Source organism: Oncorhynchus gorbuscha, linkage group LG26, assembly GCF_021184085.1.
Source record: "Oncorhynchus gorbuscha isolate QuinsamMale2020 ecotype Even-year linkage group LG26, OgorEven_v1.0, whole genome shotgun sequence".
NCBI lineage: Eukaryota > Metazoa > Chordata > Actinopteri > Salmoniformes > Salmonidae > Oncorhynchus > Oncorhynchus gorbuscha.
In genome coordinates, this window is record NC_060198.1 from 17,572,263 (window position 1) to 17,588,082 (window position 15,820).

The window sequence follows — 15,820 nt, forward strand, 5'->3', positions numbered from 1 at the left end:
CCTCTCTTTCCTCCCCCCATCCCCCGCTCCCCCCCCCAGCTGCAGACGCGTATGACGTGTGACGAGCCGGGCAATCACACCACAGGTGTGCTCTTGAGCCACACCCGTGGCAAGCCTTGGGCTCGTCACATTCCTTGGCCTCGTGCTCTTCCGACCCACAAAAATCGACACCTCTTGGCGCTGCACGAGGCCAGGATATGGCCATAGGCCATACAACGCCTGCAGAACAGGGGCTGACGTGCATAGTATAGTGTTCCCCTGTCAGCCCCCAGGGAGAACATCGCCGGAGGATGGAGGTAGCCATCCACACTCTTTGGGGACTCCCTGAGTAACGCCTGGAAACCTCTCTTTCCGTTCCAGAAACCCAGGGAGTCCCTGAGGTACCTCGCTGAGGAGACATTGTCCATGTTCCTCCCCAGAAAGGTCCTCACCTCTTCATCTTTCACATGCGGATTGTACATGGTTACGGTGACCACCCTGAAGTTGTTCCTTGCCAGGCTGGTCACCGTGTAATGGCACAGGGGTTTTGCTCCTTTTCCTTCTCTCACCGTCTTCATAACTTCGTCGTGTTTTTCTTCCACTTGTAACGTCACATCATATCCTTTCTCGATGGGATTCCCTTGAAGGCATAGTACATCTTTTACTTCCAGCTGTAGGCATCCCATCAGAACATTTCTCCCGAATGTCTCTCTCCCCCAGGGCTCCTTCTCCTTATCTGTCCAAGAGAACCTTACGGTATTTACCAGACCAATCCCAGGTACCCCTATGTGGGGATTTTTCTGTGCCATCTTCACAAAAAAAGCTCTCTTTAACACAGAAGCCAATAGAAACAAAAAATGAAAAATCTGATAAAAATCCGATTTTTTAAATGGAAAAACTCTCCCTCCTATCCTACCTTCAAACTGAAATGAAAACATCTTTAATAGGACGAAGGTGGAGAAACTAAAAGGTGTTGACTCTCCATATCTATCAAAACAACTGGAACACTGGGCCAGACACTCTTAAATAGAACCTGGACCAGCTCAGGTGAAACACCTTCCCACTAACGAGATGGACAAGCCAGCACAGGTGTGACACCAATCAGTGCGTCCTACGTGCTAAAGACCAAAACCTGTAACACCTTCCCCCTTAGGACAACAAATATATCATATATTTTTCTATTTCACATCAACTATAAACATGGTTTCCATTGGCTGTCAAATTAAAACATGAAGATAAAAATTCCCCCACGAGCTTCGAGAACTCTCCTCTTCCTAAAACTCACTAGCATCCAGAACTCTCCTCTTCCTAAAACTCACTAGCTTCTGGAACTCTGGTCCCCTTGGAATGTGCCCAAACAAAACTAATCTCCAATACAGAAAAACATGCAGTCAAAATAAATTGTGATCCATGGCAACCCACTGGCTAAACACAAAACACAAATATTTTTAACTGCCCACCCTTGAGACAATCAGCAACTAAGTTGTCCTTACCACAGACATGTTTGATTTCAAGATGAAACTCCTGCAATATGCGTAGTAACTTTCCACATCACTGCGGAGCTTCTCTCTCTTTTCAGGGTTCACTGGATAGGCATGTTGTTGGATCTGGACCCAGTCCCCAATGTCATGCTCTAGTACATTTGGGTTGGTACATCTGAGAATGAACCCTGATATTCTAAAAGCAGGGCAACAATGTCAATATAATTGTACCCAAAAATTGTCAGTTGGTTGCATAATAATGACTAAATGTTACATGAACTGTAAATATGAATTATCAAAACCAAATATACACCACTTTGTTAATATGTGTTGGCAATAATTAACTTAATGGTGAGGCATGGAATGATAAAACATGCACCTTTTGTCAGGCTGAATGTTTGAAATATGAGGTGATTTGAGTCATGCTTCTTCAGTAGCGGAATAAAGACAATTAGCACTTGAATGTTGTCAAGAAATACTTGAATGATGAAAGATGGTTAATAAAATTGATTATAGACCAATTTATTATACTGCATCCATGTGTATTTATTTATTTTAACCTTCATTTAACAGGAACCGAAAGGTTGCTGGATTGAATCCCGAGCTGACAAGGTAAAAATCTGTCATTCTGCACCTGAAACAAGGCAGTTAACCCACTGTTCCCCGGTAGATCATCATTGTAAATAAGTTACAATGGCTTACAATGACGGCCCAACGTTCTAACCACTAGGCTACCTGAAAGTAAGTTGAAATTAAGTTATTTTCAAGTCAGTCACTGAAAAAACTACCAGAAAATACATATTTTCAACCGAACGTATATTGGAAATCGGGCATAGTCTTCTTTTCAACATTTTTTCAATTACATTTTGCTAGGTGGTAAAGCACAATGTCAAAACACAGTGTTAACGTGTCCAAATCAATAACCAATATGCAGAAACAGTTTGGGATGAATTGAAAACCTAAACATAAAATGTACTATGTACACAAACATCTGCCACAATAATCATATTGTATTTTTTTAAACAAGCACCGTATAAACTGCACAAGCACCAAAAACACTGTTTTGACAAGTAGCAATAAATCAATGATTTCAATTAGGTTGTATGTGTTCTTGAAACTAACACAACTAAAAAAACACATGGAAATGGGAGATATCTTTAACCTCACTGGTTAGAGAAGAACCTGCAGAAGACAGTCAGCTACATTTTAGAGTGATGCATTTCAATTTAGGGGTCACTAAACAAAGGAACACAACACTTATTTGTAATAACTCATCAATATCACGTTGAAATCAACTGTGCAAAAGGAGGGAGATGAGGTTGCACATCCTGTTAAAACCAACAGCTCAAAAACCACACGTAATTTGGGAATAATGTAAACATCACTGGTTAGAGGACAATTTGTAGAAAACAGCTAGCTACATTTTGAAGTGTTACATTTTGATTCCAGTGGGTCACCAACGTGGTAAGTGTAACACAACTATCAAATCAGAGTCTGGATTTCCCCTGAGGCTAATATCCATATCATGTTGTAATCAATTGATAAAGGGGCAAACATTTATGCTTCAACATTGTGACAATATTAAAATACTCCTTCTACAATGTTAAAACATTTTACATTGTGACATTAATACATTGATATCATGAAACAACTCCTTCATGTATGTACTTTCTGATATTTGATCTGTGATCTTTTATCAGATTATCTCTGGTCACAGCTATGAGCTTTCACTCCTGTATGTGTTCTCTGGTGTTGTACCAGGCTGTTTGACTGAGTAAAACTCTTCCCACATTGATTAGAGCTATACGATTTCTCTCCTGTGTGTGTTCTCTGGTGTACTGTCAGATCACCAGATAGAACAAAACTCTTCCCACATTGATCACAGCTATAGGATTTCACTCCTGTGTGTGTTCTCTGGTGTGGTCAGGTTACAGGAGACCACAACCCTACAGTTTATCTCTCACCCTCAACAGAGGAGGAGAGATCTCGGGGTCTGAAGATGAGGGGGTTTTATGACCCCTCACGCCCATGGTAAATCTTAGGCCACAGACAACATTCATTTGTCCTCTCACTATGGAGAACCAGCCTCAGAACATTAAACATGCAATAAAAAGACTTTGGAACAATGATTTCTGTCAGCCACAATGGTGGTCATGACGATAGATGGAATATGGAAATATATGTCATTTTAGTTTTGTTATTATAGGTTAATAGATTACGTTATTACAAAAACATTGTAACTGTAAGAGTTTTCCTAGGATACTCTTGATGTTTATACATTGGACATTGTGTGGAAAATGTTCAAATCAAAGAGAATGTTTTGGTAAAGACGAAATGTGAAGTTAGTTGTCTAAAATGGGATTTGAGTCAAATCTAGACCATGCCTCTTGACTTGGTACGCCCAGAGAATTGCCCTAAAGGCAGTTACGCGCACTTCTGACCCGAGGGTATAAGACCTGTGAGGCAGAATGAACAGATCAGACTATGTGACCCAAGCTGCAGCCAAGGTCTAAAAAGTCAACGAACCCAAAACTCAACCCAAGGTTGAAGACAAAGACATCTTTTTCTACCCATGCTACTGATGAGTAGCTGTGTCTCAGCGGGTGAATTCAAGCCGGACCACCTAACCTCCACTCTCCATCAAATCGTGGTATCTACACTGTTTCACTCCTATGCTGTGAGCCCTGAGCTACAGATCTGTCTGTCCTCAGAAGACTCCTCCCAGAGCAAGGGCGAGGAATCAGACCAAATGGACACTGACATCGTGAGGACGACCAGAGTTGCACCAGGAAAGTGTGTCATTGAGAAGCCTAAACAACCCACGCGGAGCTTCGCATCTGAGACCTCCCACAGGTAATTACATCATTATATTCTGACCCATTAAAGCGGCAGTTTGGGGCAAGGCTAGGGTTAAAATAATCACAGCTGACAAATGCACCCAAATGTATATTTCTCTCTCTTTTAAATCCCCATTTTGGGTAACACACGCCATAGTGTGTTGGCCCGTTATACTAAGTTCTAATCAATAGCCTACAATGTGTTTTTGGTGTATGTGTATCTTTTATCATAATTTTAGCTTTCTAGTAAATAAATACTCAACTAAGATTGGTGTGGTACGAACTCATTGGTGAGACCTGGGTTCGTGCAGATTCCCGGATTATACAACGTTCAGAATGAGATTGTAAAGGAAACTGATTAATTAGCTACTGTTGTAAAATCGATATTCTGATGTTCTTTGAGTTAATTTGGGAAATAGAAACTCAATAAAACTAATTTTCCCATGGTGCCCCAGGTTAATGAGTTAATAATTGCTTGATTAATTTAAATCACACAATTAGAAACCTTTAATCATTCGATGAGCAACAGTTGTCACATTAACTAATGCAACGTCACGACAGTTCTCTGGTGTGATATCAGGATGCCTAGCTGAGTAAAACTCTTCCCACATTGAGTACAGCTATAAGGTTTCTCGCCTGTGTGTGTTCTCTGGTGTGATATCAGGCTGCTTAGCTGAGTAAAACTCTTCCCACATTGATCACAGCTATATGATTTCTCTCCTGTGTGTGTTCTCTGGTGTATCTTCAGATGTCTATATTTTACAAAACTCTTCCCACATTGATCACAGCTGTAAGATTTCTCTCCGGTGTGGATTCTCTGATGAATTTTAATGCCTGATGAGGAGGTGAATCTCTTCCCACAGTCAGAGCAGCAGTGAGTTCTCTTCCCTGTGGATGTCCGCTGGTGTTTCTTGAGGTGTTCTGATCTGGAGAGACTCTTCTCTGCCTCGTCAGCATCGTGAGGTTGTTGAGGCTCCCCAGAGGTCCCACGATAGTCCCGTCTCTCTCCTGTGTGAAAGAAAAAGTCAGACAGATGGTTAAAGGACCACAACAGCAGAAATCCACTGTTTATTTAAGATAAAAGGTGATGCCTGAAGTGGATTACATCCTACTATATAAATTATCCTGTTTTCTAATGCAATATAGCTCTCTTAATCACAACAGTAGTATGTAAATATATAGATGGATTAAATGCAAGGAAGTGGTCAGCACATGTTCCTATAGTTGGAAGAAGCAGAAGGCCCTGACAAGTGCACAGGATAAACTGAGCCTGCCCCACAACAAGCTCAACACAGAATCCCTGGCAAGGTGGGCCTGCCCCTCAACAAGCTCATCACAGAATCCCTGACAAGGTGGGCCTGCCATTCAACAAGCTCATCACAGAATCACTGACAAGGTGGGCCTGCCATTCAACAAGCTCATCACAGAATCCCTGACAAGGTGGGCCTGCCCCTCAACAAGCTCATCACTGAATCCCTGACAAGGTGGGCCTGCCCCTTAGCAAGCTCATCACAGGATCCCTGACAAGGTGGGGATCTCCACTGCAGATAATGGAAACAGTCCTGGAGCAGGAAAAGGCCGTCACACAAGTCCTGGCAGCAGACAACAACACAGCACCTTGCACCATCCTGGCAAGACATTGAGGTCTTTGAATACAATGACATATCAACAGCTCTAATAATTTGACCCCCACAGGAAATCTACACTGCAGTTATAGAAAGACCCATTTTCTATATAAACATTGATACAGTGTAGACATTGTTAATGTTGTAAATCACTATTGTAGCTGGAAACTGCTGTTTTTTTTAATGGAATATCTAAATAGGCGTACAGAGGCCCATTATCAGCAACCATCACTCCTGTGTTGTGTTAGCTAATCCAAGTTTATAATTTTAAAAGACTAATTGATCATTAGAAAATCATAGTTGAGTATCTGGAGCATCCGCATTAGTGGGTTCAATTACAGGCTCAAAATGGCCAGAAACAAAGAACTTTCTTCTGGAACTCGTCAGTCTATTCTTGTTCTGAGAAATTAAGGCTATTCCATCGGAGAAATTGCCAAGAAGCTGAAGATCTTGTACAACGCTGTGAACTACTCCCTTCAGAGAACAGCACAAATGAGCTCTAAGAAGTGTTGGATTCAGGGTAAACTTTGAACATTGAGATATTATATATATCATTATATATATCAGACACAGAGTATATAAAGGAGTGAGATCTGTAGAAAGACAGAGTGGCTGTGGAATGTGCAGGGTGGACGGGAGAGAGTCACAGGAGTGTGATAAATGATACGAGAGGACATCTGTGGATTAGGCGAAAGAGGGGTTGAGGTCAGATCCCCTGAAGGGAGAAATAATGGTTTATTATCCTATTACCTTCTTCCTGTGGAACCAGAAGATATAAGGATTGGAGAGAAGGAGGAGTGTCCAAAGTGGGGTATTTATACTTTTTGTCTGAATAACAGCTGTAAAGACCCTTTGGGAAGAATTAAACTTGGTTAAGCTTCACTGATGGCTTTTTCTTGGCAGCATCTAGGAGTCGCCTCTTCACTGTTGACGTTGAGACTGGTGTTTTGAGGGTACTATTTAAATTAAGCTGTCAGTTGAGCACCTTTCTTTCAAAAACAAGGACATTTCTAAGTGACCCCAAACTTTTGAACGGTAGTGTAACTTATAAATGACTCAAATATTTCAACTGTATTACCCCATCATAAACCAATACATTGCATAACTCCACTGTATAGCCTCGAAACCTGGTTAAACTATAATTTTGACATCATGGATGGCCAGTCCTTGAATTCACAGTGTAGTGAATTCAGGGGGTAGCCCAGAGCTGAACTCAAACCTGGGTCCAGCGACTGTCAAGCCAACACCTTATAACTGTTACGCCAAGATGTCAAGAGGTTCAGACGAGGTCGCTAGATTTTGGGTTACGGTTGCTACAATAGCTTTCTCTATGAATTTGAGAACGGTAACAATTCCCCAGAAAAATCTGCAGTTGAAACAGTAACAAAGATGTAATTCCACCACTGTTTTGGTCATAAAACGATGACGGGGCTGGAGAAATGTAACTACTCTCAAATTCATAGACAGACCTATGGATGCAAGGACTGACCATCCATGATATCAACATTATAGTTTTAACTTTTTGAGGATAGGGGGCAGTATTTTCACTTTGGATGAATTGCGTGCCCATAGTGAACTGCATCTAACTCTGTCCTAGATTGTTAATATATGCATATTATTATTACTATTGGATAGAAAACCCTCTGAAGTTTCTAAAACTGTTTGAATTATGTCAGTGAGTATAACTGAACTCATAGGGCAGGCAATCTTACAAACAAGAAGTTAAATTCTGAAAGTTGGGGCAACTATGACGTCATCGCCCCCTCCTTTCCCAACAAGATATGGATCTGGAAGCACTTCCTACACCTTCCACTAGATGTCCTCATTCAGTAGAAAGTGGAATGGAGCATTTGCTGTGAACTTTGACATAATGGCAGGGGAAATAGTCAGTGTCCCGACAGAAAGCCATTTTCCTGAGGCGCATTTCTCTGTGAGTGCTACCGCTGTTCCAATTAGCTCCAGATGAAAACGTATGATCCGGTTGGAATGTTATTGGATATATATGACAATAACATCCTGAAGATTGATTCTCTACTTAGTTTGACCAGTTTATTCGACCTGGAATATATCTTTTGGAAGTTTTCGTGCGAGTTATCTTGGACCAGCAGTCAGTTTTTGGGCACGTGAGCTGAAAGTGATAGCAAATGCAGCTACTTGGACACTAGTATTGGACAATATGGAACAAAACAACGATTTATTGTGGATCTAGGACTCCTTGCACTACATTCTGATGAAAGATCATCAAAGGTAAGGGAATATTTATGTTGTAAGTTCGTATTTCTGTTGACTCCAACATGGCGGTTACGTCTGAGCGCCGTCTCAGATTATTGCAATGTTAGGCTTTTTCCGTAACATTTAAAAAAAATCTGACAGCGTTTGCATTAAGAACCAGTGTATCTTTAATTATATGTAGAACATGTATCTTTAGTCAAAGTTTATGATGAGTATTTCTGTTATCTGGCGTAGCTTTCTATAATTTCTCTGGATATTTTGGAGGAATTTCTGAACATGGCGTCAATGTAAACCGAGATGTGGATATAAAAATGCATATTATCGAAAAAAAACATAAATGTACTGTGTAACATGTCATATGACTGTCATCTGATGAAGATTTTCAAAAGGTTAGTGATTCATTTCATCTCTAATCCTGCTTTTGTGACTATCTTTGGCTGGAAAAATGGCTGCGTTTTTTATTTGATTTGGTGGTGGTCTAACGTAAATATATGTTGTGTTTTAGCTGTAAAACATTTTAAAAATCTGACATGATGGGTAGATGAACAAGATGTTTATCTTTCATTTGAGGTATTGGACAAGTTAATGTGTGAAAGTTAAATATTTCTAAATAATATTTTTGAATTTCCTGCGCCATCTTTTCAGCTGAATGTGGGTGGGGGGTGGAGTTCCTACAGTGTTGATTTACATTGTTTCTAAACATAGGAGTGAAAAAAATATTATTGTGGGTTCTGATTAGGTACAACAGTTGAACTAAGCTCATGAGGCATGTGTTCAATTCTTCAAGAATTGATGGCTATAAATAAACAATTTGTTTTTGCAAGTCTAAATATGGATGTACCTATTGCAGATTTCCCCTTTAACACCACACATTAGTTCAACAAATGCAGAGTTTGTGCCTCTGTTTTTAAGACTCCTCCCTAAGTTTGTTTTATTCACTGCTTTAGCACACTCCACCAACCCTGATATCCTAGTCGTGTCTGAATCATTAATTACGAAGGCCACCAAAATTCCTGAAATTTCCATCCCCATCTACCACATCTTCCGACAAGATAGAACTGCCAAAGGGGGCGAAGTTGCAATCTACTGCAGAGATAGCCTGCAGAGTTCTGTCATTACTATCCAGGTCTGTACCCAAACAATTCGAGCTTCTACCTTTAAAAATACACCTTTCCAGAAACAAGTCTCTCACCATTGCCGCTTGTTATTGACCCCCTTCAGCCCCGATCTGTGCCGTGGAAACGATATGTGAATTGATTGTCCCCCATCTATCTTCAGAGTTAGTACTGTTAGGTGACCTAAACTGAGATGTGCTTAACACCCCGGCCGTCCTACAATCTAAGCTAGATGCCCTCAATCTCACACATATTATTAAGGGACCTACCAGGTACAACCCTAAATCCGTAACCATGGGCACCCTCTTAGATATCATCATGGCCAACTTGTTGCCCTCTAAATACACCTCTGCTGTCTTCAACCAGGATCTCAGCAATCACTGCCTCACTGCCTGAATGCGTGATGGGTCCGCAGTTAAACGAACACCCCTCATCACTGGCAAACGCTCCCTAAAACACTTCAACGAACAGGCCTTTCTAATCGATCTGGCCCGGGGATCCTGGAAGGACATTACCTCATCCCGTCAGTAGAGGATGCCTGGCTGCTCTTCAAAAATGCATTCCATGCCATCTTAAATAAGCATGCCCCATTCAAAAAATGTAGAACTAATAACAGATTTAACCCTTGGTTCACCCCAGACTTGACTGCGTTCTGTATTAGCATCGAATAGCTCCCGCGATATGCAACTTTTCATGGAAGTCATGAACCAATATACTCAGTCAGTTAGGAAAGCTAAGGCTAGCTTTTTCAAACAGAAATTTGCATCTTGTAGCACTAATTCCCAAAAGTTTTGGGACACTGTAAAGTCCATGGAGAATAAGAGCACCTCCTCCCAGCTGCCCACTGCATTGAGGCTAGGAAACACTGTCCCAACCAATAAATCTACGATAATCAATCATTTCAATAAGCATTTTTCTATGGCTGGCCATGCTTTCCACCTGGCTACCCCTACCCCGGCCAACAGCTCAGGACCCCCTGCAGCAACCTGCCCAAGCCCCCCCCCTGCTTCTCCTTCACCCAAATCGAGACAGCAGATGCTCTGAAAATTATATTTCTAAAATTATACTCAGAAATTGTTGCAACCCCTATTACTAGCCTGTTCAACCTCCCTTTTATATCGTCTGAGATCCCCAAAGATTGGAAAGCTGCCGCGGTCATCCCCCTCTTCAAAGGGGGAGACACTCTAGACCCAAACTGTTACAGAGCTATATCCATCCTGCCCTGCTTTTCTAAAATCTTCAAAAGCCAAGTTAACAAACAGGTCACCAACTATTTATAATCCCACCGTACCTTTACCACTTCTCCAATCTGGTTTCCGAGCTGGTCATGAGTGCACCTCAGCCATGCTCAAGGTCCTAAATGATATCATAACCGCCATCGATAAAAGACAGTACTGTGCACACGTATTCATCGACCTGGCCAAGGCTTTCGACGCTGTTGAGTGGTGTGGGGGCTGTGCTTTGGCAAAGTGGGAGGGGTTATATTCTTCCTGTTTGGCCCTGTCCGGGGGTATCATCGGATGGGGCCACAGTGTCTCCTGACCCCTCCTGTCTCTATGCTGCAGTAGTTTATGTGTCGGGGGCTAGGGTCAGTTTGTTATATTTGGAGTACTTCTCCTGTCTTATCCGGTGCCCTGTGTGAATTTAAGTATGCTCTCTCTAATTCTCTCTTTCTCTCTCAGAGGACCTGAGCCCTAGGACCATGCCTCAGGACTACCTGGCATGATGCCTCCTTGCTGTCCCCAGTCCATCTGGCCATGCTGCTGCTCCAGTTTCAACTGTTCTGCCTGCGACTATGGAAACCTGACCTGTTCACCAGACATGTCTCCTGTCCCAGACCTGCTGTTTTCAACTCTCTAGAGACAGCAGGAGTGGTAGAGATACTCTTAATGATCGGCTATGAACAGCCAACTGACATTTCCTCCTGAGGTGCTGACTTGCTGCACCCTCGACAACTACTGTGATTATTATTATTTGACCATGCTGGTCATTTATGAACATTTGAACATCTTGGCCATGTTCTGTTATAATCTTCACCCGGCACAGCCAGAAGAGGACTGGCCACTCCTCATAGCCTGGTTCCTCTCTAGGTTTCTTCCTAGGTTTTGGCTAGCCACCATGTTTTTCCTAGCCACCGTGCTTCTACACCTGCATTGCTTGCTGTTTGGGTTTTTCGGATGGGTTTCTGTACAGCACTTTGAGATATCAGCTGACGTAAGAAGGCCTATATAAATACATTTGATTTGATAATCACCACATTCTTTTCGGCAGAGTCAATAGCCTTGGTTTCCCAAATTACTTCTTCGCCTGGTTCACCAACTACCCCTCTGATAAGAGTTCAGTGTGTCAAATCGGAGGGCCTGTTGTCCTGAGCTCTGGCAGTCTCTATGGGAGTGCCACAGGGTTTAATTCTCGGGCCGACTCTTTTCTCTGTATATATCAATGATGTCGCTCTTGCTGCTGGTGATTCTCTGATCCACCTCTACGCAGACAACACCATTCTGTATACATCTAGCCCTTCTTTGGACACTGTGTTAACAATAGAGGTTGATCGATTAATTAGGGCCGATTTCAAGTTTTCATAACAATCGGAAATCTGTATTTTTGGGCGCCGATTTGCCTTTTTTTTACACATTTATTTAATCTTTATTTAACTAGGCAAGTCAGTTAAGAACACATTATTACTTTCAATGACGGCCTAGGAACGTTGGGTTAACTGCCTCGTTCAGGGGCAGAAATACAGATTTTCACCTTGTCAGCTCGGGGGATCCAATCTTGCAACCTTACAGTTAACTAGTCCAAGGCAAAAATGACCTGCCACTCCACAAGGAGACTGCCTGTTACGCAAATGCAGTAAGCCAAGGTAAGTTGCTAGCTAGCATTAAACGTATCTTAGAAAAAACAATCAATCACTAGTTAACTACACATGGTTGATGATATTACTAGATATTATCTAGCGTGTCCTGTGTTGCATATAATCTGATTGAGCATACAAGTATCTGACTGAGAGGTGGTAGGCAGAAGCAGGCGTGTAAACATAAATTCAAACAGCACTTTCGTGCGTTTTGCCAGCAGCTCTTCGTTGTGCGTCAAGCATTGCGCTGTTTAGGACTTCAAACCTATCAACTCCCGAGATGAGGCTGGTGTGACTGAAGTGAAAGGCTGGCTAGCTAGCTAATAGCGTTTCAAACCTCACTCGCTCTGAGCCTTGGGTGATTGTTTCCCTTGCTCTGCATGGGTAATTCGATGTGATGGCTGTTGTCGTTGTGTTGCTGTTTCGAGCCCAGGGAGGAGCGAAGAGAGGGACGGAAGCTATACTGTTACACTGGCAATATTAAAGTGCCTATAAGAACATCCAATTGTCAAAGGTTAATGAAATACAAATGGTATAGAAGGAAATAGTTATAGAATAACTAAAACCTAAAACTTCTTACCTTGGAATATTGAATATTGAAGAATGTTAAAAGGAACCACCAGCTTTCATATGTTGTCATGTTCTGAGCAAGGAACTGAAACGTTAGCTTTCTTACATAGCACATGTTGGGTTAGGGTTAGCCTCAAATAAAATAATTTTATTTGTCACATACACATGGTTAGCAGATGTTAATGCGAGTGTAGCGAAATGCTTGTGCTTCTAGTTCCGACAATGCAGTAATAACCAACGAGTAATCTAACTAACAATTCCAAAACTACCTTATACACACACAAGTGTAAAGGGATAAAGAATATGTACATAAAGATACATGAATGAGTGATGGTACAGAGCGGCATAGGCAAGATGCAGTAGATGGTATCGAGTACAGTATATACATATGAGATGAGTATGTAAACAAAGTGGCATAGTTTAAAGTGGCTAGTGATACATGTATTACATAAAGATGCATTAGATGATATAGAGTACAGTATATACGTATACATGAGATAAATAATATAGGTTATGTAAACATTATATTAAGTAGCATTGTTTAAAGTGGTTAATGATATATTTTACATCAATTCCCTCCAACTGCTTTTAAATGCTGGCAAAACTAAATGCATGCTCTTCAACTGATTGTTGCCCGCACCCGCCCAGCATCACTACTCTAGACAGTTCTGACAAATACAAATACCTAGGTGTCTGATTAGACTGTAAACTCTCCTTCCAGACTCACATTAAGAATCTACAATCCAAAATTAAATCCACAATCGGTTACCTATTTCGCAACAAAGCCTCCTTCACTCATGATGCCAAACATACCCTCGTAAAACTGACTATCCTACCGATCCTTGACTTTGGCGATGTAATTTACAAAATAGCCTCAAACACTCTACTCAGCAAACTCGATGCAGTCTATCACAGTGCCATCCGTTTTGTCACCAAAGCCACATGTACCACCCACCATTGCGACCTGTATGCTCTCGTTGCCTGGCCCTTACTACATATTCGTCGCCAAACCCACTCCAGGTCATCTATAAGTCCTTGCTAGGTCAAGCCCCGCCTTATCTCAGCTCACTGGTCACCATAGCAACACCCACCCGTAGCACACGCTCCAGCAGGTCTTTTTCACAGGTCATCCCCAAAGCCAACACTTACTTTGGCCGCCTTTCCTTCTAGCCCTATGCTGCCAATGACTGGAACGAATTGCAAAAATCAATGAACCTGGAGTCTTACATCTCCCTCTCTAACTTTAAGCATCAGCTGTCAGAACAGCTTACTGATCACTGTACCTGTACACAACCAATCTGTAAACAGCACACCCAACAACCTCATCCCCATATTGTTACTTATCCTCTTGCACCCCAGTAGCTCCACCTGCAAATCATCATCTGCACATCTGTCACTCCAGCGTTAAAATGCTAAATTGTAATTATTATATATATATTATTATTTTGCCTCTGTTGGCCTATGTATTGCCTTTACACCCCTACTCTTCTACATTTGCACACACTGTACATAGATTTTTCTATTGTGTTATTGACTGTACGTTTGTTTATGTGTAACTGTATTGCTTGTGTCGCACAGCTTTGCTTTATCTTGACCAGATTGCAGTTGTAAATTAGAACTTGTTCTCAACTGGCCTACCTGGTTAAATAAAGGTGAAATAAATAAAATACATTTAAAAAAGACAGTACTTACTAGTGTTAACCAGGGCCCGTTCATCGTTAGAACCATAGGATGCCTTAACATGCCTTTGGGAAACCGAGCCCAGATATCCAGTGTCCTCCTCTTCAGATTCTTCTTCCAATGTGACAGTCATCTCCCCCTCCTCCACTCCAAAAACGGCTTCCTCCTCTTCTTTTACTGTAACATCCTCTTCTTTCACTCTGAAAGCGTCTTCCTCTTCTTTTACTGAAACGTCTTTCTCTTCTTCTTTCACTGTAACATCCTCACCCTCTACTTGTTTTTGTATTGAGACATCCTCTTCCTCCTCTTTCACGACAACGTTTAGCCACAGACCCCCTTTCTCCGTCCAGCAGACGTCCTCTTCTTTTGCAGGACGAGAGTAGTTTAGTGAGCTCATGGTCAGGAATGTTAGCTAGCTATGCTAATGCTAACTTAACCAGCCCGCTAGCTGACTAATAACAACACCGTAAATATGAAATTAAATCGGATAACTAACTAGACAACAGAAGAGGGTTTAAAACACAGTGGTTAATATTCACGAAAGCATCTAAAGAGCTTTATTGGTTCGGCTATTTTGTCTAGCTAGCTACCGAGGTGTCTGACTAACTGTTGCTGATGTTGAAAGAAGCGTTCCGTCCACTAGATTATACGTCACACCAGCAGCATTGCCTCAAAGTCTCACTTCGCCATCTGCTGACTGGGGTGGGTAACGCAGTTGAGTAAAATGAATATCTAATTTTCAGACAAAAAGTTAAAGTGAGTTTTTTACTCACCAGTGTAACAACACAGTGTGGTTAAAGACTTAGTAACTGAATTGTAGTCATTCTGACTGACATCTGGAATCTTTTATCGATTTGGGGGATTTTTCCATGATTCTATGTCTCTGCTCTTTTCATCTGCAGTCATTTAGTTGGGTTCTAACTGGTCTCCATTAGTTGGGCTCCAGCTCACTGACCATAGCTAGTTGGCTAAATAGCTAATGTTAGCTGGCTGGCTAAGATAACTGCATATAGCTAACATTCTTTGATATTTGGTTAGATGGTGTTATGTATTTCCAAGACGTTGGTTTACTTCAATCACTCAAGTCATGGATGGAAACGATTGGTTTAATTTGAAGCTCTACATTTGGAAGTTATTTATGTTGTAGTTTACATCAAAGGTAATAGGCTGGTCCTCCATATTACTTCACACCTGACATTATCATGCTTCTGAATTCTGATTGGTTTTTATGAAACAACTCCAAAAATAGAACTGTGAGGTGTAACTTTGCAATGGGAATTAAAACATTTTTGGGGAAAATTGAAAACCTAAACATAAAATGGGCTATGTACACAAACATCTGCCACAATAATCATATTACTTAGATATTTCAAACAAGCTCCTTATAAACTGCACAACTCCAAAAATGCTGTTGTTTTGACAATAGCAATAAATCACTGATATCGAT

The 15,820-nt window shown here is 41.5% G+C and overlaps 1 protein-coding gene across 1 annotated transcript; it reads right to left on the reverse strand.

Annotated features, from left to right (window-relative positions):
• Positions 1-3,367: 3,367 nt before the first annotated feature.
• LOC124015817 (zinc finger and SCAN domain-containing protein 2-like) lies at positions 3,368-14,996 on the reverse strand. The gene is made up of 2 exons (XM_046331302.1): positions 14,386-14,996; positions 3,368-5,305 (listed from the first exon to the last, which is right to left on the reverse strand). The coding sequence occupies exons 1-2, from the start codon at positions 14,768-14,770 to the stop codon at positions 4,839-4,841; spliced, it is 852 nt and encodes a 283-aa protein (XP_046187258.1). The 5' UTR covers positions 14,771-14,996; the 3' UTR covers positions 3,368-4,838.
• Between the last annotated feature and the right edge of the window lie 824 nt (positions 14,997-15,820).